We start from the raw sequence: 24,857 nt of genomic DNA, 5'->3' as shown, positions 1-24,857 counted from the left end.
ACAATTAGCCGCTACAAATTAACTCACATTAACTCAGCACCGGGATTAAAAACTATAATTTAATACTTACAGAGGGATCTGTTAGCAGAAAAAGTATTTTATTAACAAAAGCTAAACACCTAAGTTTGCTTTACAGAACAATTTTGTTTTGCAGTTTTACAGCTAATGTCCTGCAATTCCACACATTTTACAATGGGGTGGGATCCATTTTTGCAGTTTATAGCTAATTCCCTGCCATTCTACACATTTTACAATGGGATGGGATCCCTTTTTGCAGTTTAAAGCTAATTTCTTGCAATTCTACACATTTTACTATGGGGTGGGAATGGGATAAATGTTCCCTATAAATGTTTTTTGTTACTGAGCAAATTTAAGGTCTGCTGAGCATAAACTTGAAGGATGTGAAAATGCTGTGCAACTTCTGGCACGCGTTTACTGTGAGCACTGAGGTTGTACCCGCTTTAAGTTACAGTTTTAACAGTGGTTATGTAGGCTACTGTGGCTATTTGATCATAATGTAGGCCTACCAGAGTGGCCTACTATCAAAAACAATGGAGAAAAATCCATCCCATAACATTTTAACATGGAAATAGCTGTTCTATATTAAGCCTACAGTAGCAGGTGTTCAATGTAGGCCTACATTCCATGAGACGTTTGGAGAGAAAAAACCATGCAGGGCTTGACATTAACCTATTTATCCACTTGTCCTTCAGACAAGGAGGTGACTGAAAATGTTGTGTTGTTTGATACAAGAAACCACTTTACACAAATAAAATGCATTATTATTCCCATATCATTATTACAGAGAATCAGACAAATTAATCTACGCTCTGCCTATTGGCTACTTATTCAAGACCATCTCAAAATACAACACTGCCCCTTTAAGACATAAAAAAAGCTATTTACGTGACTCTCTTTTCAAAGATGGCTAGAAGTGCCCACATTTTGTGATCTTGTAGGAAGCAACCACTCCCCCATTGTTGACTAGAAATTAGCTACAACTGGGCTATTAACCCAGTAACTAGCAAAGAATATGAACAAATGTGCACAGGTGGCTACATGTAGCTCTCGCTTTGATCTCAAAACAAGCACATCATGACCGCTCATACTGTAGCCTAAACACAGTCAAGGTCAAAGTGAATGGCACAGATCCATATATGGCAATGGCTATTTGCATATAGGCCTACTGTAGCTCTGATTGGTTATGGCGCACTGGTCTGTGTAGAGTACGGGCCTGAGTTGTGCCTGTCAATGCAATAGAATCCTACTCAAATGCGCTCTGCCTACAAGAAAATCTCTTGCACAGTTAGTTTTGCATACTAAGTTTTGCATAGTTCGTTTTGTGTCGGTATGTTACATTGAAATTGGCTAACATTGCGTTCGATCACAATTCCCATAGTAGAGCGAAACGTTGATAGTGTTAACTAAAGGGGAAAACTCAAGAAAGGTGAGTGAAGTTCAATCTCATGCTTCTCTGCGCAGGCGGATATTTATTCTGCATGCAGCTTAGAAGGAACATTGGGTAGGATACATTTTTGCAGTTTAAATCTAATTTCCTGCAATTCTACACATTTTGCCATGTCATGACATGTTCATTTGATATCTGAGTGAGCATGACTAATAAAATCAATGGGGGACCCCTGGAGGTCAGGACCCCTTGGCACGTGCCCTGCGTGCCCGGTCGGTAAATCGGCCATGATTACTACAAGTTTACTGTAAATAGCTGGCTAGACTAACTAGACTAAGGGCACTTTCACATATCCCCGGATCCTGGAGCGTTTGGTACCCTGATCTGTGTTATAAAGAATGTGTGAAACGCAAACTAACCCTGGCTGAAACTAATCCTGGACCTGCGTGAGTAGTGGGTCCAAGATCTAGGACCAGAGTACCAGGTATCGTGACGCAGCAACATTGCCCATTGTAAACAAGATAGCTCGCTAACGTCATGTAGAATGTGCGTCTTGCTAATCGCACCCCTGAAACGGTTATTTTCAGGTCTTGTGAAAGCAAAACTTATTTTGTAGAATTCTCACAAACACTGCAGGAAACCGAACCAGGGTACCGAATTTCATATGTGAAAACGCCCTAATTCTTGCTTGAGAAATTGCCCTTTGCTAAGAAGCTATTTTTGTTTATTTTTGACCATTTTAATTGAAAACAATCACAGTAAGATACTTAATTGTTACCCAGAAATGATTCGATATTGAGATAAAAACAGCTGCATTGGACCTTTAACTGACATGGGGTAATTGAGTGACCATCTGTGACATATAACAAGAGGAAAACTGCTGATGCATAAACCAAGTTTCAAAATGGCACCTTGTGTATTCTACTATTCTAACTCTCATCAGTAAATTGAGACCCCGACTGAGTCCCGCCCCCCCAAAAATAAAATGATACATATAATATTGTTATGAGTGGAGATCCCGTCTATCCTGTTACATTATTTATGATTGATGGCTTACTGGCCAACCAGATAAGAGCTCTGTGTTTATATTGTTTGCGCGCTGGTTTGATCGTCAGACTGACTTGACGTATGGCCCCGGCATGGAACACATAGTTCTTGCGCTGGAGCCTGTCAGTCTTTGTGTGGTTAACAAACTGTCAATAAACAGCAGAAAGAGAGAAGGTTATTGTGTCCTTCTTCCCACGCCAACATCAACCAACGAGGAGCTGACAGAAATAAGACAGGACTTATCAGAGATACTTTTGAGAAGATGGGAAACTCAATTGGAATCAGTTAACAGCCACTGTGTACGTAGCCTGTACGTTATCAATGGGCCGCGCAGTGCATTCTGGGTAAACTCTAACAAGGAGATCTCCCCTTCAAGGAGTCAATGAGAGTCAATTGGGCGCAAGCACAAAAACACAACATGAGCACGAATTACGTGAACAAGAAGATCAACAATACAAATATTTTTCTTTCAGGATTTGAGATAATTTACTTGTCCTCACTAATATCGTATAGCTTTGAAATCGTGATATTACGTACTTTAGAGGAAAATAGGCAGGTTTATCGACTCATACCCTGACTTTTAGAAGTGTTGGCTGGCTAAACTAAGCTAACTATGGTGAAGCTAACTGTGAAGCTACTGAAGCTAGCTAGTCAACTCCAAGGAGCCAACGCAACACAGGTGTCAAAACTGATTCATTTTTTCCTTCTATTTTCTCAAATCTGAATATTTCTTGGGACAATTGTGAACTATTTTGTGGATTTTAAAACATTTTTGTGGATTTTCTGGACTTTCCCTCCGCTGGACCTGCTAGCAAGCCCGTGACTGAGTGACATTGCTAGCTGGCTTGTTAGCTACCAGGGGCCCCACAAGGTTGCGTGCTCAGCCCCCTCCTGTACTCCCTGTTCACCATGACTGCGTGGCCATGCACGCCTCCAACTCAATCATCAAGTTTGCAGACGACACAACAGTAGTAGGCCTGATTACCAACAATCACGAGACAGCCTACAGGGAGAAGGTGAGGGCCCTGGTGAAGTGGTGCCAGTAAAATAACCTCTCCCTCAACGTCAACAAAATGAAGGAGCTGATTGTGGACTTCAGGAGAGGGAGCATGCCCCTATCCACATCGACGGGACAACAGTGGAGAAGGAGAAAAGCTTCAAGTTCCTCGGCGTACACATCACTGACAATCTGAAATGGTCCACCCACACAAACAGTGTGGTGAAGAAGGCGCAACAGTGCCTCTTCAACCTCAGGAGGCTGAAGATATTCAGCTTGGCCCCTAAGACCCTCACAAACTTTTACAGATGCACAATTGAGAGCATCCTGTCGGGCTGTATCACCGCCTGGTATGGCAACTGCACCGCCCACAAACGCAGGGCTCTCCAGAGGGTGGTGCGGTCTGCCCAACGCATCACCGGGGGCACACTGCCTGCCCTCCAGGACACCTACAGAACCCAATGTCACAGGAAGGCCAAAAAGATCATCAAGGACATCAACCATCCGAGCCACGGCCTGTTCACCCCGCTATCATCCAGAAGGCAAGGTCAGAACAGATGCATCAAAGCTGGGACCGAGAGACTGAAAAACAGCTTCTATCTCAAGGCCATCAGACTGTTAAACAGCCGTCACTAACCGGTTACCACACGGTTACTCAACCCTGCACCTTAGAGGCTGCTGCCCTGTGTACATAGACATGGAATCACTGGTCACTTTAATAATGGAACACTGGTCACTTTAATAATGGAACACTAGTCACTTTAATAATGTTTACATACTGCTTTACTCATTTCATATGTATATACTGTATTCTACTATATTTTTGTCAATGCCACTCCGACATTGCTCGTCCTAATATTTATATATTTCTTAATTCCATTCTTTTACTTTTAGATGTGTGTATTGTTGTGAATTGTTAGATACTACTGCACTGTTGTAGTTAGGAACACAAGCATTTAGCTAAAATTTGATTTGATTTACTAGTTTCAGTTGCTAGCTAGCTTGCTACGGGGCCTCCCTCCCCGTAGAGCAGTGAAAGTGCAACATTGTATCGCTCATCTGAGCCTGCAGAGACACAGATGAGGCTGTTTTGCATTTTCTGTGCAGTTTCTGTACTGAGTGTACAAAACATTAGGAACACCTTCATAATATTGAGTTGCACCCCCGTTTGCCCTCAGAAAAGCCTCAATTCGTCGGGGCATGGACTCTACAAGGTGTCGAGATCACCACAGGAATGTTGACCCATGTTGATGCCAATGCTTCCCACAGTTATGTCAAGTTGGCTGGATGTCCTTTGGGTGGTGGACCATTCTTGATACACACGGGAAACTGTTGAGCGCCAACATCAACCAATGAGGAGCTGACAGGAATAAGAGAGGACTTATTCAGTTACAGTACAGTAGCTGGCTAAACTAAGCTAACTCTGGTGAAGCTAACTGTGAAGCTACTGAAGAGGCTAGCTAGTCAACGCTATGGAGCCAAAGCAACAATGTACACTATACACCCCCTTTTGCCCTCAGAACAGCCTCAGTTGAATCTACAAGGTGTCGAAAGCGTTCCACAGGCATGCTGGCCCATGTTGACTCCAATGCTTCCCACAGTTGTGTCAAGTTGGCTGGATGTCTTTTGGGTGGTGGACCATTCTTGATACACACAGGAAACTGTTGAGCGTGAAAACCCCAGCAGCGTTGCAGTTCTTGACACACTCAAACCGATGTGCCTGGCACCCACTACCATACCCCGTTCAAAGGCACTTAAATATTTTGTCTTGCCCATTCACCCTCTGAATGGCACACATACACAATCCATGTCTCAATCCATGTCTCAAAAATCCTTCTTTAACCTGTCTCCTCCCCTTCATCTACACTGATTGAAGTGGATTTAACAGGTGACATCAATAAAGGATCATAGCTTTCACCTGGATTCACCTGGTCAGTCTATGTCATGAAAAGAGCCGGTGTTCCAATGTTTTGATCACTCAGTGTATATATTTTTTTAAAGATTACCGAGGGCTGAGCCTCCCGAGTGGCACAGTGGTCAAAGGCACTGCATCGCAGTGGTAGCTGTGCCACTAGAGATCCTGGTTCGAATCCAGGCTCTGTCGTAGCTGGCTGGGACCGGGAGACCCATGGGGCGGTGCATAATTGGCCCTGCGTCGTCCAGGGTAGGGGAGGGAATGGCCGGCAGGGATGTAGCTCAGTTGGTAGATATGGGGGGCCAGTATGAAAAATAAAAAATAAAATAATGTATGCACTCACTAACTGTAAATTGCTCTGGATAAGAGCGTCTGCTAAATGACTGAAATGTAAATGTCTGGTCCAAGGTGTTATCAAATCAAATTGTATTTGTCACATGTGCTGTATACAACCTTACTATGAAATGCTTACTTACACCCCTTAACCAACAATACAGTTTTAAGAAAATATTTACAAAATCAACTAAAGTAAAAAAAATGTAAGAGCAACAATAAAATAACGAGGCTATATACAGGGGGTACCGGTACCGAGTAAATGTGTGAGGGTACAGGTTAGTTGAGGTAATTGAGGTAATATGTACATGTAGGTAGAGGTAAAGTGACTATGCATAGATAATAAACAGCGAGTAGCAGCAGCGTAAAAAGGGGGGGGTCAAAGCAAATATTCCGGGTAGCCATTTCATTAGCTTATGACTTGGGGGTAGAAGCTGTTAAGAAGCCCCTTGGACCTAGACTTGGCGGTCCGGCACCGCTTGTCATGCGGTAGCAGAGAGAACACTCTATGACTAGGGTGGCTGGAGTCTTTGGCAATTTTGAGGGCCTTCCTCTGACACCGCCTGGTATAGAGGTCCTGGATGGCAGGAAGCTTGGCCCCAGTGATGTACTAGGCCATACGCACTACCGTCTGTAGCGCCTTGCAGTCGGAGTACGAGCAGTTGCCATACCAGGCGGTGATGCAACCAGTTAGGATGATCTCGATGGTGCAGCTGTAGAACCTTTTGAGGTTCTGAGGATCCATGCCAAATCTTTTCAGTCTCCTGAGGGGGAATAGGCTTTGTCGTGCCCTCTTCACGACCTTCTTGGTGTGTTTGGACCATGATAGTTTGTTGGTGATGTGGACACCAAGGAACTTGAAGCTCTCAACCTGCTCCACTACAGACCCGTCGATGAGAATGGGGGCGTGCTCTGCCCTCCTTTTTCTTGATCACGTTGAGGGAGAGGTTGTTGTCCTGACACCACACTGCCAGGTCTCTGACCTCCTCCCTATAGGCTGTCTCATCGTTGTCGGTGATCAGGCCTACCACCGTTGTGTCACCGTTGGAGTCGTGCTTGACCACGCAGTCATGGATGAACAGGGAATACAGAAGGGGACTAAGCACGCACCCCTGAAGGGCCCCCGTGTTGAGGATCAGCGTGGCAGATGTGTTGTTGCCTACCCTTACCACCTGGAGCCGGCCCTTCAGGAAGTCCAGGATCCAGTTGCAGAGGGAGGTGTTTAGTCCCAGGATCCTTAGCTTAGTGATGAGCTTTGAGGGCACTATGGTGTTGAACGCTGAGCTGTAGTCAATTAATAGCATTCTCACGTAGGTAGCTACAAACCTGGGAACTAGCCCAGCGTCATGTTTTCTCAGTAGAAATCCACTATTTCAGAGTAAATGACCATAGCCGGCTCTAGCGAAGGTTCTACAGCTTTATGGATTGCGTAAGTGCAGGCCTCTAGGTGGTAAATATTTTACGAAATCTTTCAAGTGTTTCAATAACATGCTTCAGGTTCTCACATGAAAAGCTGTAAAAAGTAAACCCTGCCATAGACACGTGTGCACACACACAGACAGACACACATAGGGCGGCGCACAATTGGCCCAGCGTCGTCCGGGTTTGGCCGGTGTAGGCCGTCATTGTAAATAAGAATTTGTTCTTAACGGACTTGCCTAGTTAAATAAAGGGAAAAAACTAATAAATAAATAAAAAACAACACACACACACACACACACATAAACACACACACGCACGCACACACACACACACACCATGCCTGTAAGGTAGAGCAGGCAGCAGCTGCTACTATGGGCAGATGAAGTAATGTTGCGTCACCGCTAGCTGTGGGAACCTACGCCTGGAAAAACAGAAAGTGTGGAGGATCCAAGATGCAACAGCCAAGGGCGCTTTGACGTTCCATTAATGAATCCCTCAGCACACCGTCCTCCACTACTGTGTACATGACCCACATGCTGAAAAAGATAAGCGGGGGACTAATGCTGCATGGCAAAAGAGAGGGATGGAGCTTCCTGATTGGACGTATGGGACAATGTTCGAATCAACTCAGCTCTCATAGTCAAGGTTTTCGCCTCCTATCCAGCCATCTCAATTACAGTCTAACTGGATGGAACAGGGAAAAGGGAAACCATTCCCAGAAAATCCCTGTTGTTCATTTATGAAGTGTTTTCAGGAAAAGCAGGCCGCTGAGAGGCGACCTCCATGCCTTCATGGAGCAGGCCAGTTAGTGGAGATGCCCTGACGGATAAATCTGATACTTTGTAGAGGCAGTATTGATCCAACAAAAGCTCACTACATGAATCAAGTATAAGCTCCGCCGCTCCCTCTCCCAGGCTCGGCTCAGTGCGATGGATGTGCTTCAGTGAAATAATAGCACATATCCTCCTTCACATGCTCACACACTGGCAACTGTGGCAAGGCTTGGTTACAGCAGTGGTCATTAAAACCACTCACAAATTCGCTATCAAGCTCTTCTCTGCAGTTAGCATATTGTGGTTGGAATAGAGTGTGTTTCAATTGCATGGAATGGAGCTAGGCCTATATTTCGGATAAGATTGAGAATATTTGTAGTTGACATGCATGGTGTTTAGTTCAATAAATTGATGGTCTGAAAGATACATTTTGATTCAAACTCTTCTTAGTAGACCTTTATCATGTACATGACATGTATAATTTCTGCAGATGTTAGGCATGTTTTAACATGACACAACAATGTAACAACATAACCTGACTAGTGTCTCAAAGTCTTGTTCTGTTGTGGTGGTTCCGCACATATTTGGGCACCCAAATTCAAATCCCTTAAAGGTAGACAAAGTGGTATTACAGCATACACAGCGAGGCAACTTCCCGCTTACAGAAATCAACAACAACAAAATTCAAATCTGCCAAGACTGCCACTATTGGCTCTTCCCAACATGGGCATGCCTCAAGGTAGGGCGCAAATTAGTGTCAGTCTTGAATTCTGTTGTTGTTGTTTCTGTAGGCAGGAAGTAACCCCACTGTGTATGCTGATGTCATAATGCTGAGTCTACCTTTAACACCATTCAGTGAACCACAATTCTGACTTAGGTGCCTCACATTATCAGCCAGTGCTGTGATACAGTAAGATGTCTGATCAATTCCACTACATGTTGTGGCAATTCTTAAGCTATATAACTCGCTAATGAGATTTAGAAGATCAGGCTGTGTGGCTGGGCAAACTGAGATGTATACTGTTACGTCGGGTGTTAATAGCATGGTCCAAGTTGGCGGTTTGTGTGTTGCTGTCACTGCTGTGTGTCACAGGGACCAGCTCTCCTCCCACTCCTGGGTTTAGCAGACTGCTGAGTGCAGGGTGTTTGTAAGCATGCACACACATACACACACACACACACACACACACGCACACACACACACACACACACACACACACGCACACACACACACACACACACACACACACACACACACACACACACACACACACACACACACACACACACACACACACACACACACACTCCTCCAGAGAAGGGAAGCTCAGAAATGCAACACAGCCTATTTCGCCAAAATGAGGTTAAAAAAATCTAAGGTTGATGTCCGCGCCCTCGCATAAATCTAATTAGCATAATAAACAAATCCCCATAAAAATATGTCAGTTTAAGATAGAGATATCTGTTTTTTTGCATTAGAGGCGTCTCAATCCACCGCATCTGCCTATGTCGCACTTCCGCATCTGCAGTGAAAGGTGACAGAGCTAGAGCGGTGTTTGTCAGACCATGAGACATCCCGAAAATCGGTCTTCTCACAAAATCGTCTTTAGTGTCCGAACTGTTTGGCCTACAAACTATTATGATCCCTCTATGGAAAGATGAGACTCTCACGAACACGTACATGTCTGTTTTGCTCTAGGACGCCCACAGGCCTCATGATGGTGTTCTCCATTTTGCTCTGAAGTTGGTATAGCCAATCTGCCAACTTCTGTCTGTATCGCCCGAACAATTTGGGCTGCACACGAATATGACCCCTCTGTGGAAAGGTGAGACTCTCAAGAACACGTACATGTCTGTTTTGCTCTAGGATGCCCAAAGGCCTCACAAGACTCGTCTGAAGGTCCCCCGGTACCAGTTGAAAACATTTATTGAAGTATATATAGAGACTGTTTAGTGCCAAAAATAAGGGGTTAAATACATGTTTTAAAAAAAGACAAATGTTTCCTGATCTTTCTTATATCTCTCAGATATAGGACAGACACTTCAGAACAAACTTCCTTTTGATTTTTGGGGGGACTAACTGTTGTTTCATGTAGTGAATCTGTTATTCAATGCGTTTGTATGGACAAATAATACAATATTTTTCATCTAATATTTTTTAAATATTATTTTTTTTCCTTCAAGTGGTCTTAAAACTCTACATCAAATATCAAAATGATCCTCGGTATGACCTTCTTAAACAATTCCATATAGCTTAGTAGAACCCCCCCCTGCCCTCCCCCGGCTTAGACAGGGCTTAGACTCTTATAGGTTAATCACGCTCCAGAGAGGCCCCAGTTAATAACCCCATAAAGGCTATTAAGATGACACCGAAATCGCCCGAATATCGGAATATCAGATCGAGGCTTACTGTACAATGCACTACAGTAGTTGACACATAGCTAAAGGTAGGTAGGCTACTTGGTAAAATCACACATAGTAAGTAAGTATCCATGTCCGAGCCACAACGGCCCATAGGGCAGAAGCCCATCTCCTGTTTCTGTAGCCGGAGGCAGCTTGATGTACGTACACCCCCTGGACTAGTCTATCGCAAGGCCTAACCCAAATAATACAGTATGTGGTTTCATCAATAATTTTCACTAAGGGCATAATGAAAAATAAGATGGCTTATGAACCATATATTGCATAATCCATGATATAAGAGCACTTCCTCCCAGCTGCCCACTGCACTGAGGCTAGGAAACACTATCACCACCGATAAATCTACAATAATCGAGAATTTCAACAAGCATTTTGCTACGGCTGGCCATGCTTTCCACCTGGCTACCACTACCCCGGCCACCAACTCTGCACCCTCCGCTGCAACTTGCCCATGCCCCCCCCCCGCTTCTCCTTCACACAAATTCAGACAGCTGATGTTCTGAAAGAGCTGCAAAATCTGGACCCCTACAAATCAGCTGGGCTAGACAATCTGGACCCTTTCTTTCTAAAACTAGCCGCTGAAATTGTTGCAACCCCTATTACTAGCCTGTTCAACCTCTCTTTCGTAACGTCTGAGATCCCCAGAGATTGGAAAGCTGCCGCGGTCATCCCCCTCTTCAAAGGGGGTGACACTCTAGATCCAAACTGTTACAGACCTATATCCATCCTGCCCTGCCTTTCGAAAGTATTTGAAAGCCAAGTTAACAAACAGATCACCGACCATTTCGAATCCCACTGTACCTTCTCCGCTATGCAATCCGGTTTCCGAGCTGGTCATGGGTGCACTTCAGCCACGCTCAAGGTCCTAAAAGATATTATAACCGCGATCGATAATAGACAGTACTGTGCAGCCGTCTTCATCGACCTGGCCAAGGCTTTCGACTCTGTCAACCACCGCATTCTTATTGGCAGACTAAATAGCCTTAGTTTCTCAAATGACTGCCTCGCCTGGTTCACCAACTACTTCTCAGATAGAGTTCAATGTGTCAAATCGGAGGGCCTGTTGTCTGGACCTATGGCAGTCTCTATGGGGGTGCCACAGGGTTCAATTCTTGGGCCGACTCTTTTCTCCGTGTATATCAATGATGTCGCTCTTGCTGCTGGTGACTCTCAGATCCACCTCTACGCAGACAACACCATTTTGTATACATCTGGCCCTTCATTGGACACTGTGTTAACAAACCTCCAAACGAGCTTCAATGCCATACAACACTCCTTCAGTAGCCTCCAACTGCTCTTAAACACTAGTAAAACTAAATGCATGCTCTTCAATCGAACGCTGCTGGCACCCGCCCACCCGACTAGAATCACTACTCTCGACGGGTCTGACCTAGAGTATGTGGACAACTACAAATACCTAGGTGTCTGGTTAGACTGTAAACTTTCCTTCCAGACTCACATTAAGAATCTCCAATCCAAAGTTAAATCTGGAATCGGTTTCCTATTTCGCAACAAAGCCTCCTTCACTCATGCTGCCAAACATGCCCTCGTAAAACTGACTATCCTACCGATCCTTGACTTCGGCGATGTCATTTACAAAATAGCCTCCAACACTCTACTCAGCAAATTGGATGTAGTCTATCACAGTGCCATCCGTTTTGTCTCCAAAGCCCCATACACTACCCACCACTGTGACCTGTATGCTCTTGTTGGCTGGTCCTCACTACATGTTCGTCGTCAAACCCACTGGCTCCAGGCCATCTATAAATCACTGCTAGGCAAATCCCCGCCTTATCTTAGCTCATTGGTCACCATAGCAGCACCCACCCGTAGTCTGCGCTCCAGCAGGTATATCTCACTGGTCATCCCCAAAGCCAACACCTCCTTTGGCCGCCATTCCTTCCAGTTCTCTGCTGCCAATGACTGGAACGAATTGCAAAAATCTCTGAAGCTGGAGACTCTTATCTCCCTCACTAACTTTAAGCATCAGTTGTCAGAGCACCTTACCGATCACTGCACCTGTACACAGCCCATCTGAAATTAGCCCACCCAACTACCTCATCCCTATATTGTTATTTATTTTGCTCTTTTGCACCCCAGTATCTCTATTTGCACATAATCTCTTGCACATCTAGCATTCCAGTGTTAATATTAATTGTAATTATTTTGCACTATAGCCTATTTATTGCCTTACCTCCATAACTTGTTACATTTGCACACACTGTATATATATTTTCTGTTGTATTTTGTTTTTTTACCCCATATGTAACTCTGTGTTGTTGTTTTTATCGCACTGCTTTGCTTTATCTTGGCCAGGTCGCAGTTGTAAATGAGAACTTGTTCTGAACTGGCTTACCTGGTTAAATAAAGGTTAAATAAAAAAATTAAAAATATCTGTGATACTATGTGCACTGGTCTATTTTGCACACTCAAAACTAAGAGTTGCCAGGAAATGGTTAGGAAAAATATTTAAATCATGAGCTCTCATCACTGTAGGTCCATAGAAACCATCCTTATATGCAAGGCATCTATCATTAAAACAACCACATCCCTTGGCTTATGGAAATGAATACCAATCATAAAAATGGCCAGAAATTATTTATGTGTAGGATCCATTTATAATTTTCAGTTTCAAGTTTTATTAGTCGTATGTACGGAATATGCATGGTATACATCGTCCAATAAAATACTTGCAGGTTCCTTCTCGACAATGCAGCAACAAGAAATAAATCAAGTTGATTTTAGTTATCAAATGGTTATACATTCATTAACGAAGACACACACAAAATAAATACCACCTCTAAACCTCCTCCCAAAGGATCCGGGCAGCCCTGCCAAGTCTTCCCCTCTAGCAACAGTAGCAGAGGCTGTCTGGTCTATCTAACTACTGCCAGGGCTCACCGTAGGGAACATCACATGTGTGGCATCCATGAAAAGAGCTCAAGATAAGGCCTATTGATGCCAAGGAGGAGGAGAGCGGGAGGAATCCCTATTGGTTAAGACGAGCCATGCATGCTGACTCTATTATTCTATACCATCACAGTGAGAAGTAGAAAACGAGGAGTATCTTTAAATAGAACCAACCATTTGGGGCACTCCCACACACTATGCATTTAGGTCCCAGGAGAGAACCCTGGGGGGGAAGGGATTCAAGGGAACAATGTCTACTTTGAGTTTATCTCATTTGAAACTGTTCACGATGAGTCAATCACCTATATTCTGTAAATATAGCATTTTTATTAATATTTAGTAGTAACAGGCTTTGGTATAAAATTTACAAATAGGTGACGTGCTTTCCTACCATATTCTCGCTAGTCTGTGAAGAGGACATGTAGCCATATCTCCCTATAGGCAACATATTAGATTAGCATAATGAGCAATACTTTCATGCTTGGTTAGTCAATACTGTGTTGATTGCTCAGGCGTTTCTACCCAGCCGTATTTCCAGCCCAATGGAGGAACTTGTGCAGCAGGAGGTGTAGGAATTTGGTGTTACATTTTAAGAGCTTCTTTCCAAAACCCTATATATCCATTTTCAGAAATGTTGGTAAATTAGCTTTTATTGTTTAAAGAACTTATGAAAGAAATGTGTGTGTTTTTTCACTATCTAATCATGGCATGGGGTTGTTCAATGACAGACATGTATTTGTTTGAAATCTATCACTTGATGGTTTCATTTCAGAGAGATGAATAATCATGTTTTCTTGCAAAACGCTATATAACCGCCTCACTCTCAGATAAATAAGTAGTACTGCTAGGTTTTACACAGTCAAATGTAGCAAATAATTATTTTTTTATATAAAGATTTGTGATACCAATATAAAAAATATATATATATAAAAAATTAATCAACACAGTAATATGAGATCTGTATGGAAAACATTTACATTTTAGTAATTTAGCAGATGCCAGAGCGTCTTGCAGTTTGTGCATTCATCTTAAGATAGCTAGGTGAGACAACCACATATCACATCAAATATACAGTATTCGAACATTCCATTCCAGATAAACAATGGATGTATAGCGTTTTGCAAAATAACAAACATTTTAATGCACACCTAAGATCTATGAATCAAAAATCTGAGAACACTAATATTTTACACACACATTAAGGTACCCATAAGCCACGTGTCAAACTCATTCCACGGAGGGCTGAGTCTCTGCGGGTTTTCTCTCCACCCTTGTACTTGATTGATGAATTAAGGTCACTAATTAGTAAGGAACTCCCCTCACCTGGTTGTCTAGGTCTTAATTGACAGGAAAAACCAAAGTCCTGCAGACACTCGGCCCTCCATGGAATGAGTTTGACACCCCTGCCATTAGCTATAATTTCTGATGAAAAAACACATGAAAAATTGGTGGATACGCTCTTCATTTGCAATCATCAAAAGTATTATTCAATAAATCCCTGTGCTTTTATGTTAATTTCAGCCAATAAAATAGTAAATTAATCAATAACAAAATTATATATAAACTAACTTTCAGTTGACAAGGTTGTTTGAACAAGGTCCAAAATGGCTCATTTCCATTCTACAAACAACAGAGGTGAGCAGACTCATTACTGTAGCTACTACACTATTTATGTTGCCTGTAGTTTTTGACTATTACAGCAACACAAGGTGGTATTAAATCTTCATAGGTTAACATCATCAGCTCCTTATGCACCGTACTATCCTAAACACACACACGCACACACACACACTGTAACACGCATAATGATACAATCAAATGTTAGAATTAAGGAGACCAAATTGTTGTGGCTATCCTCTAGGATCATGTTTGGTAACAACCAGAGTGATAGCACTGAATAGTAATAACACAATAATAGAATCTCAATATGGAATGCTGCATCTCAAAATTCTCAGAATTGTTTGAATAATATTTCAGCCTGATAAAACCAATTCCTACATAAAGAAAAGTAATGGCATTTTAAAGCAGGACAGGGAAATGTGGTGGGTGTGGGTTGTGGTACTCGATCTCTAGCTCTCTAGCTGTCATGTCACTGACCTGACCAATCATTTTATAGGCTTTCTGCCTTTTCATTTCTGCATCTTCCAAAGCAATGATTGCTCTGTCCACAAGTATTATCGTTCGACTGTGATGTCAACCCTCAACATTATCCGTAATGTCTAATTAACGTTTCAGTGGGAAATAAATAAATGTTTAGTGATTAAATGCACAATTCAGCATGAAATCCTATTCTAATTAGCAGATTCCCTCCCACTCTGCGTTCAGTGAATCACCTGAAAAGCTTGTTCACTCCCATACTATTATTTTCCTAATTAAAGATTCCTTCTGAATAAAAATGAATAAAACGCCCCTCTTATGCCTCTCACAGTGGGGAGCCTGTCTCAACCAACCAACCAGCCTCATCCTATCTAAACACTGCAGAAGTCAGTATGAATCACTGGCTGTGTGGCTCTAATGATGTGATATTGAGTTGATGTAGAGTTGATGTTAAGTTGATGTTGAGTTAATGTTGAGTGTGTGAGAGAGGGTAGCTAGTTCGTTAGGTGCATTTAACTAGTTGTGTGTTCTGAGTAACAAGGTGTGCCACGATGGATGTCACTTGGCTTTTGATAATTTCCCCTGTAACTACTGTCATAAACATTAGCAGTAAACATAAGCATACTTCGCAAGAGGGATGTGCTTACATTTGCTCTGCCCTTATGTGGGCAGCCACAGGAACAAACTTAAAAGAATCTAGTTGTGCCATCTCATACATTTCAGTCATTTAGCAGATGCTCTTATCCAGAGCGACTTACAGTTAGTGAGTGCATACATTTTCATACTGGCCCTCTGTGGGAATTGAACCCACAACCCTGGTGTTGCAAGTGCCATGCTCTACCAACTGAGCTACATGGGACTATAGACATATTACCCACCTAATTCATGCAATGAATATGACTAGGCATGTAGGCCTATGGACATTTTAATATGTATCAAAAACACAAAATTGTCATATACAAGTAAAGTCACCCATTTCAAGGGTTATTATAAACTTGTGGTTCGAGCCCTGAATGCTGATTGGCTGAAAGCAGTAGTATATCAGACCGTATACCACAGGTAGGGAGGCAGGTAGCCAAGCGCTTAAGAGCATTGGGGCCAGTAACCAAAAGGTCACAGGTTCGAATCCCCGAGCTGACTAGGTGAAAAATCTGTTGATGTGCCCTTGAGCAAGGCACTTAATGATAATTGCTCTGGATAAGAGTGTCTGCTAAATGGGTATGACAAAACATTTATTTTTACTGCTCTAATTTCGATGGTAACCAGTTTATAATATCAGTAAGGCACCTTGGGGTTTTGTGATATATGTCCAATATACCACAGCTAAGGGCTGTATCCAGGCACTCTGCGTTGCGTCGTGCTTAAGAACAGCCCTTAGCCGTGGTATATTGGCCATATACCATATCCCCTCGGGCCTTATTGCTTAATTATAGCACAGTCTCTTTGGAACAGGGTTGACAGTTCTGGTACAACTAATGGCTTGTAATTCATACATATTGAACTTGTGTTAGGCAATGAGAAATATATAGTGTGTGTGTGTGTGTGTGTCGACCTATTTGCCAGCTTTGGCTTGCAGTCGTGTCGTGCAGCAGCATGTACTTTTGGCGACCCCCAGCGTGCGGTAAGTGAAAGTTTTGCTCAGTTTCTTCATATAGCTGGAAACTGAGTCTTCATACGACTGATGCCCACATTCAAATCTAAAAACCATTGTGGCAGTAAAGACACCATAGAAATATATAAATAATATTTATGTATTCTGTGAACCCTACAATTGATAAAGTCATATTCAATTCCAGCAGACGCTCATAACTCTTGTCATGGTGTAGATTATAGAGAGCATTTGTAGATGTGGGCGTATGCAAATATGAAACAATAATATATTATACATTGAAAAACACCAACAGACATTTTTCATTTACCATAAAACTTATATAATGCAAATTATATAAGGTAGAGACTAAATGATTCTTACCTGCGTGCAATACACCGTTTTATCCACATTTTCTCGACAACAATTCCGAGTCAGTTCTCCAGGTATTCTCCCATTTAGATGGTTTCCACAAAAGTCGATAGTGGCTAATACACTCAAGTGACGAACCTTACTCCAAATGTCATTAATGCAAACATTCTAAGGCTATATCCTTCGACATTGCGCATATACAATTACTCCAAATATGATGTCAATTCTGATATTACACCACCAAAGGAGAGAAGATGCAAATATATTGGACGTTGCTTGTATATTCTAACTTGGCAATTATCTTCCCATTAATTTGATAAGGTTGATAAGGACGCACGGAGTCCGTGGACAGGTGGTCCACTGTGCTTTTACCAAAAGGTGTCCTCTGACCACTTGTGTCGGTCAAACTTTGTCTTTATATAAATCATCGAATTTACTCCACTAGACAGTCAAAAAGCTATGAAAAAGAACACCAGAGAGGCAAGGTGAATCGTTGGCATCCTCAGTGGATTCGGCGCTGAAAATGACCACGCACTTTTCTACATTATTGAGAGGAAGAGCATAGCAAAACATCAGGAAAGATACCCATCTTGAACGGTTATAACAGGCAACCCCGAAAAGATGCGCCGAAGAATTTCGAAATGGTGATAGGTCACCGTTGGCCAAAATTCCACATTTCGCACATCTCTGAAGAAATGAATGTAAGTAATAGGTTAACAATTTTTTTAAAGAAACAGGAGACTAGGTGAGAGAACGAGTTATTTTGGAAGATAGTCTGTGAGCGCGTCAGCGCGAGATGCTGCGCGTGGTAAGCAGTATAGGGAAAAATAAGCACTTGTCATTTGAAGAGAGAGAGAGTGCAATGTTATCACCCCGTGCTATATCTCCCTGCCTTTCAGTGCCTCTCGCAGACTGAATAACAACCTGACAGTCCTGCTTCGGCTGACACCCATCTGACGTCATTTTAAAGTAAAATATTTGATATTGGAGACCACACTGCAAACTCAACCCGTCACTCTGGTCTTGCCCTCAGCCATCTGCACACCTATATTACAAGATGTTGGAGGTAGGCAACCTCCCATCACATTAGACTCAACATACTGATATGACCACAGCGAGATAAGTGAAAACATTACATATGACAAGCTCAGCTCTTGCGTGATACAGAGAGAGCATGTGATGGGCTTCTTTTGCACCTCAGGGTCAATGTGTCAAACAGGTGCAGTCAGCTGTTGAAATCACACCTGTTATAGCCTATATGATTTACACAGCAAACATTGCATTACCAATTTGTTGTGTTTGAAGGTGAGCTATTAGGAATGTGAGAGTGCAAGAGAGGTTGATCTCTTTCTATGGCTCTCTCTCAGTGGACTATGATTGACAGATAAACAAACCTCTCTACACTCAAAACATTTATTTTGGCAGCCCTTAAGTTTTGCTCTATCATATTTTGTTAACATTACACAATCCATTCAGGTTTTATGGCGTAATGTAATTCTCTCTTGTAGAATTGACTTAACTCGGTGGAACTTGATGTGCACCAGATTAATTAATGTTGTTTGGTCAAAGAGTTTCTATTCTTGTGGGGCAGAGGTCATTAGACTAATACCCAGCATACTTTGCAACTGTATATTTGTACATTTACATGGGTTGTTTTACTTTCTTGCTGGGTTATTGTTGTTCAAACATATTTGACCCAGCAGTGGGTTATTTCTTACTTGTTTGAGCTCTGAGTCCTAACGCTTAACTCTAATCCTATGAGTAACTGGGCTATTATGCCATCACATTTCCCCCTCTCTATCTCCCCCTCTCTATCTCCCCCACTCTATCTCCCCTCTCTATCTCCCCCTCTCTATCTCCCCCTCTCTATCTCCCCCACTCTATCTCCCCCTCTCTATCTCCCCCACTCTATCTCCCCCACTCTATCTCCCCCTCTCTATCTCCCCCACTCTATCTCCCCCTCTCTCTCTCCCCCACTCTATCTCTCCCTCTCTATCTCCCCCACTCTATCTCTCCCATTCTATCTCCCCCTCTCTATCTCCCCTCTCTTTCTATCTCATTCTTTCTATCTCATTCTTTCTTTCTTTTTTATTCATTTATTTTTGTGAGGTGTATTGAGACTTTTGTTAAATTCATTTTTGAATGGATTTTGATTTCTCTATCCCCTCCCCATCTCTCTCTTTCTCTCTCACTCACTCTCACACATAGTACACACTGTGTGTTTGCATCTTAGTGTGTGTGTGTGTGTGTGTGTGTGTGTGTGTGTGTGTGTGTGTGTGTGTGTGTGTGTGTGTGTGTGTGTGTGTGTGTGTGTGTGTGTGTGTGTGTCTGTGTTAGTCTGAATCTGTCTGAGTGTATGTGTATGTGAGAAAGAGAGAGTGTGTGACAGGGAGACAGAGAGAGAAAGACAGCGTTGATGAGGAGAGTGCTGTTGTTTTACCTCAGAGATAGTCACTGGTTGCATTGCATCAGTCAGACTGTGGGTGTTATGGTTCACATGGAGGAACCATAAACCCAAACGCTCCCGGTGAAACAGCTGTTGTGTAAGTCATTAACGCCCCGCAATGAGGACTAGAATTAAAGGGAGAGGGATTTGGGATGTGCAGCATGTCTGCATAGCTCTTCAGTGCCTCAGATTGGCATTTCTGTGTTTCGTTTGTGCAAAGTAGAAGTCCTAGCAGTAGAATAAAAATTAATAAAAAATAAGAAATGTTTTATTGTCACATACACAGGATAGGTGCAGTGAAATGTGTTGTTTTACAGGGTCAGCCATAGTAGTACGATACCCCTGGAGCAAATTAATGTTAAGTGCCTTGCTCTAGGATACCTTTCCCAAACAGTAGGCTGCCTTAGATTAGTGTGGATTAGAGTGGATTCCCCTGTACTGCATGCTGCGATGGAAAACAAAAACTCAGAGTAAATTCCTTTACTCACAAAGAAAATTCCTTTCTATCTACTAGCTTCTCAATTTCTACAAAACAAAGTGCTAATAGAAATGAATAAATCTAGGAGGAGTTATTCAGAGGAACTTTTTTCCCAATGTCACAATGATGGCCTTTTTGGTGTATCTACTCATTATATTTTACATTTACATTTTAGTCATTTAGCAGACGCTCTTATCCAGAGCGACTTACAGTTAGTGCATACATTATTTTTTTATACCCCCCGTGGGAATCGAACCCACAACCCTGGCTTTGCAAACGCCATGCTCTACCAACTGCGCTACATCCCTGCCGGCCATTCCCTCCCCTACCCTGGACAATGCTGGGCCAATTGTGCACCACCCCATGGGTCTCCCGGTCGCGGCCGGCTACAACAGAGCCTGGATTCGAACCAGGATCTCTAGTGACACAGCTAGCACTGCGATGCAGTGAATAATGTCCACTTACTGATTGGTGTTATATGCCACGGTTTGCTCATTAGAAGGGAGGACAGAGAGAGAAGCTATGATGAATGGTTTATATTGCACTTGTTTATACTATGGGGAAAACCTTGCGAAATCCACTCTGCACAACAGCAAACAATGACATCAGAGATGCAATGCATCTCCATTCACTCACAATTTGCCAAGTTTGTGCATATAGCAACAGACGATGTTCAGCTAAGATTGTGGGTTCATTATATGAAAGGTGTGCTGTAGCATTACCAGTTTCATGTCAGGTTATTGCAGTCTTGAGGTAGACATAACTGCATGTTACTTAAAATAATTGATATAATTGTGTGTGCGCGCATGAAGTAATCAAGTATTATCCTCACAAAAACGTTGTTCAGCAGCTGGACTTCTGATGATTCAATTGAAAATGTAAATGCATTAGTAGGCTAAGCTTCATGAATCATGGCATCAGTGGGAATCAATGTCTAGTGTGGGAAGACAACTCCTACTCTTCCCAAAAACACAATCAGAATTGGGTTCACTTCTCAGGAACAAGCACCCAACTCAGAAAAAAATATCACAGAAAACAGAAAAGTGATGCTATAACATCCATTGTGTATGTTGTTAAAACGAAGACGTCTTGTCTAAGTGGCTTTTACTGTTATTATAGCTAGTAGGTGCTAAGACCTACCTAACATGCTAAAATCACTTACCATTTGCACAACGTCAGCAGAACAATGTCAGCAGAACTGCAGTGTGTGTGAGATATGAGGGAACCAACCTTGAAAAAGGAGAACTTTACTTCAAAAGATGTGTTCCCTTAAAATGCTACAGCACCATTCTGTAAATGTGAGACTTATAACATAGCAGGCCCTCGGTCAAAGCAAATAAATGTTTGTTCTAGCTATTGTCTGAGAATGTTATGCAAATACACACAAATAAGAGTACGTACTAACACATTTCTAAAAGGCCAGGCGTAAACATTGTGTTATTAACATTTTTTAAAGAACGTCTGCTAATAGTGCCTTGGGCCCCCTCAAGGGCATACCACTTATGTATATGGGAATGTCTCACCACACACTCTAATGGAGGTCTTGTAGTCTAATGATTAGAAATCCACCAGTTTATGATGTCATCCTGTGAGTGCCTACCTGGGAGGAGAGTGAGCGTGGGAGCACAGAAAAAGGCATTGCTATGGAAACAAGGAAACAAGGGTAACGTTCAAGGAAAAAGGCATACATAGGCCACAGCTTAAAGAGAAACTGTGCCGGGGAAGATATCGTACCAAATAGGTTTGTCGATGGAACTGAACAAAGTACATGAATGGCTTGAACTATTTTACTTGGTCATACATCGATAGACAGATACAGCAGAACAACAAGCTGGCATCCATGCCTGATGAAGACCTAAGGTCGAACCGTTGTAACAATAAAATCACCTTGGAGCATGAACGGCAGTGTAAGGCATTTTCCTTTTTATTTTTCATGAGTTCACCTATAACTCCAGCACCTGAAAAAAAGTACCTAGATGTGCGTATGTTCTTCAGCTTTTGTTTTCCTCCATTATCAAACATGGTTTATATACACTACCAGTCAAAAGTTTTAGAACACCTACTCATTCAAGGGTTTTTCTTGATTTTTACTATTTTCTACATTGTAGAATAATAGTGAAGACATCAAAACTATGAAATAACACATATGGAATCATGTAGTAACCAAAAAAGTGTTAAACAAATCAAAATATATTTTATATTTGAGATTCTTCAAAGTGGCCACCCTTTGCCTTGATGACAGCTTTGCACACTCTTGGCATTCTCTCAACCAGCTTCACCTGGAATGCTTTTCCAACAGTCTTGAAGGAGTTCCCACATATGCTGAGCACTTGTTGGCTGCTTTTCCTTCACTCTGCGGTCCGACTCATCCCAAACCATCTCAATTGGGTTGAGGTCGGGGGATTGTGGAGGCCAGGTCATCTGATGCAGCACTCCATCACTCTCCTTCTTGGTAAAATAGCCCTTACACAGCCTGGAGATGTGTTGGGTCATTGTCCTGTTGAAAAACAAATGATAGTCCCACTAAGCCCAAACCAGATGGGATGGCGTATCGCTGCAGAATGCTGTGGTAGCCATGCTGGTTAAGTGTTCCTTGAATTCTAAATAAATCACAGACAGTGTCACCAGCAAATCACCCCCACACCATAACACCTCCTCCTCCATGCTTTACGGTGGGAAAAACACATGCAGAGATCATCCGTTCACCCACACCGCGTCTCACAAAGACACGGCAGTTGGAACCAAAAATCTCAAATTTGTTTCTTGGCCCAAGCAAGTCTCTTCTTATTATTGGTGTCCTTTAGTAGTGGTTTCTTTGCAGCAATTCAACCATGAAGGCCTGATTCACACAGTCTCATCTGAACTGTTGATGTTGAGATGTGTCTGTTACTTGAACTCTGTGAAGCATTTATTTGGGCTGCAATTTCTGAGGCTGGTAACTATAATGAACTTATCCTCTGCAGCAGAGGTAACTCTGGGTCTTCCATTCCTGTGGTGGTCCTCATGAGAGCCAGTTTCATCATAGCGCTTGATGGTTTTTGCGACTGCACTTGAAGAAACTTTCAAAGTTCTTGAAATGTTCCAGATTGACTGACCTTCATGTCTTAAAGTAATGATGGACTGTCGTATCTCTTTGCTTATTTGAGCTGTTCTTGCCATAATATGGACTTGATCTTTTACCAAATAGGGCTATCCTCTGTATACCCCTCCTACCTTGTCACAACACAACTGATTGGCTCAAACGCATTAAGAAGGAAAGAAATTCCACAAATTAACTTTTACATTTTACATTTACATTTTAGTCATTTAGTAGACGCTCTTATCCAGAGGGACTTACAGTTAGTGAGTGCATACATTTTTCATACTTTTAAGAAGGCACACCTGTTAATTGAAATGCATTCCAGGTGACTACCTCATGAAGCTGGCTGAGAGAATGCCAAGAGTGTGCAAAGCTGTCATCAAGGCAAAGGGTGGCTATTTGAAGAATCTCAAATATAAAATATATTTTGATTTGTTTAACACAATTGTGGTTACTACATGATTCCACATGTGTTATTTCATAGTTTTGATATCTTCACTATTATTCTACAATGTAGAAAATAGTAAAAAAATCAAGAATAACCCTTTTTAATGAGTAGGTGTTCTAAAACTTTTGACCGGTAGTGTACACTGAACAAAATACTAGAACTAGAACACGCTGTCGTACACGTTGATCCAGATCATCCCAAACATGCTCAATGGGTGACATGTCTGGTGAGTATGCACGCCATGGAAGAACTGGGACATTTTCAGCCATCAGAAATTGTGTACAGATCCTTGCGATATGGGGCCGTGCATTATCATGCTGAATCATGAGGTGATGACAGCGGATGAATGGCACAAGAATGGGCCTCAGGATCTTGTCACGGTATCTCTGTGCATTCAAATTGCCATCAATAAAATGATATTGTGTTCGTTGTCCATAGCTTATGCCTGCCTGCCCATACCATAACCCCACCACCACCATGGGGCACTCTGTTCACAACATTGACCTCAGCAAACCGTTTGCCCACACGATGGCACACACGTTGTCTGCCATCTGTCCGGTACAGTTGAAACCGGGATTAATCTGTGAAGAGCACACTTCTCCAGCGTGCCAGTGGCCATCGAAGGTGAGCATTTGCCCACTGAAGTCGGTTACGAAGCCGAACTGCAGTCAGGTCAAGACCCTGGTGAGGACGATGAGCACGCAGATGAGCTTCCCTGAGACGGTTTCTGACAGTTTGTGCAGAAATTATTCGGTTCTGCAAACCCACAGTTTCATCACCTGTCCTGGTGGCTGGTCTCAGACGATCCCGCAGGTGAAGAAGCCGGATGTGGAGGTCCTGGGCTGGCGTACTTACACATGGTCTCCGTTGTGAGGCCGGTTTGACGTACTGCCAAATTCTCTAAAATGACATTGGAGGCAGCTTATGGTAGAGAAATGAACATTCAATACTCTGCCAACAGCTATGTTGGACATTCCCGCAGTCAGCATGCCAATTGCACGCTCCCTCAAAACTTGAGATATCTGTGGCATTGTGTTGTGTGACAAAACTGCACATTTTAGAGTGGGCTTTTATTGTCTCCAGCACAAGGTGCACCTGTGTAATGATCATGCTGTTTAATCAG

At 42.6% G+C, this 24,857-nt stretch overlaps 1 protein-coding gene across 1 annotated transcript in view; it reads right to left on the bottom strand.

The window, feature by feature from the left end:
• The window catches only part of ajap1 (adherens junctions associated protein 1), an 89,382-nt gene extending 71,216 nt beyond the window's left edge, over positions 1-18,166 (bottom strand). Inside the window, exon 1 of the mRNA XM_041857903.2 lies at positions 17,296-18,166. Coding sequence (XP_041713837.2) covers positions 17,296-17,324 — 29 coding nt within the window. The 5' untranslated portion in view covers positions 17,325-18,166. The remainder of the gene's footprint in view (positions 1-17,295) is intronic.
• Positions 18,167-24,857: the final 6,691 nt, after the last annotated feature.

The sequence above is a fragment of the Coregonus clupeaformis genome, chromosome 30 (assembly GCF_020615455.1).
Source record: "Coregonus clupeaformis isolate EN_2021a chromosome 30, ASM2061545v1, whole genome shotgun sequence".
NCBI classification, from domain to species: domain Eukaryota; kingdom Metazoa; phylum Chordata; class Actinopteri; order Salmoniformes; family Salmonidae; genus Coregonus; species Coregonus clupeaformis.
This window is presented reverse-complemented; position numbering and strand designations above follow the sequence as displayed.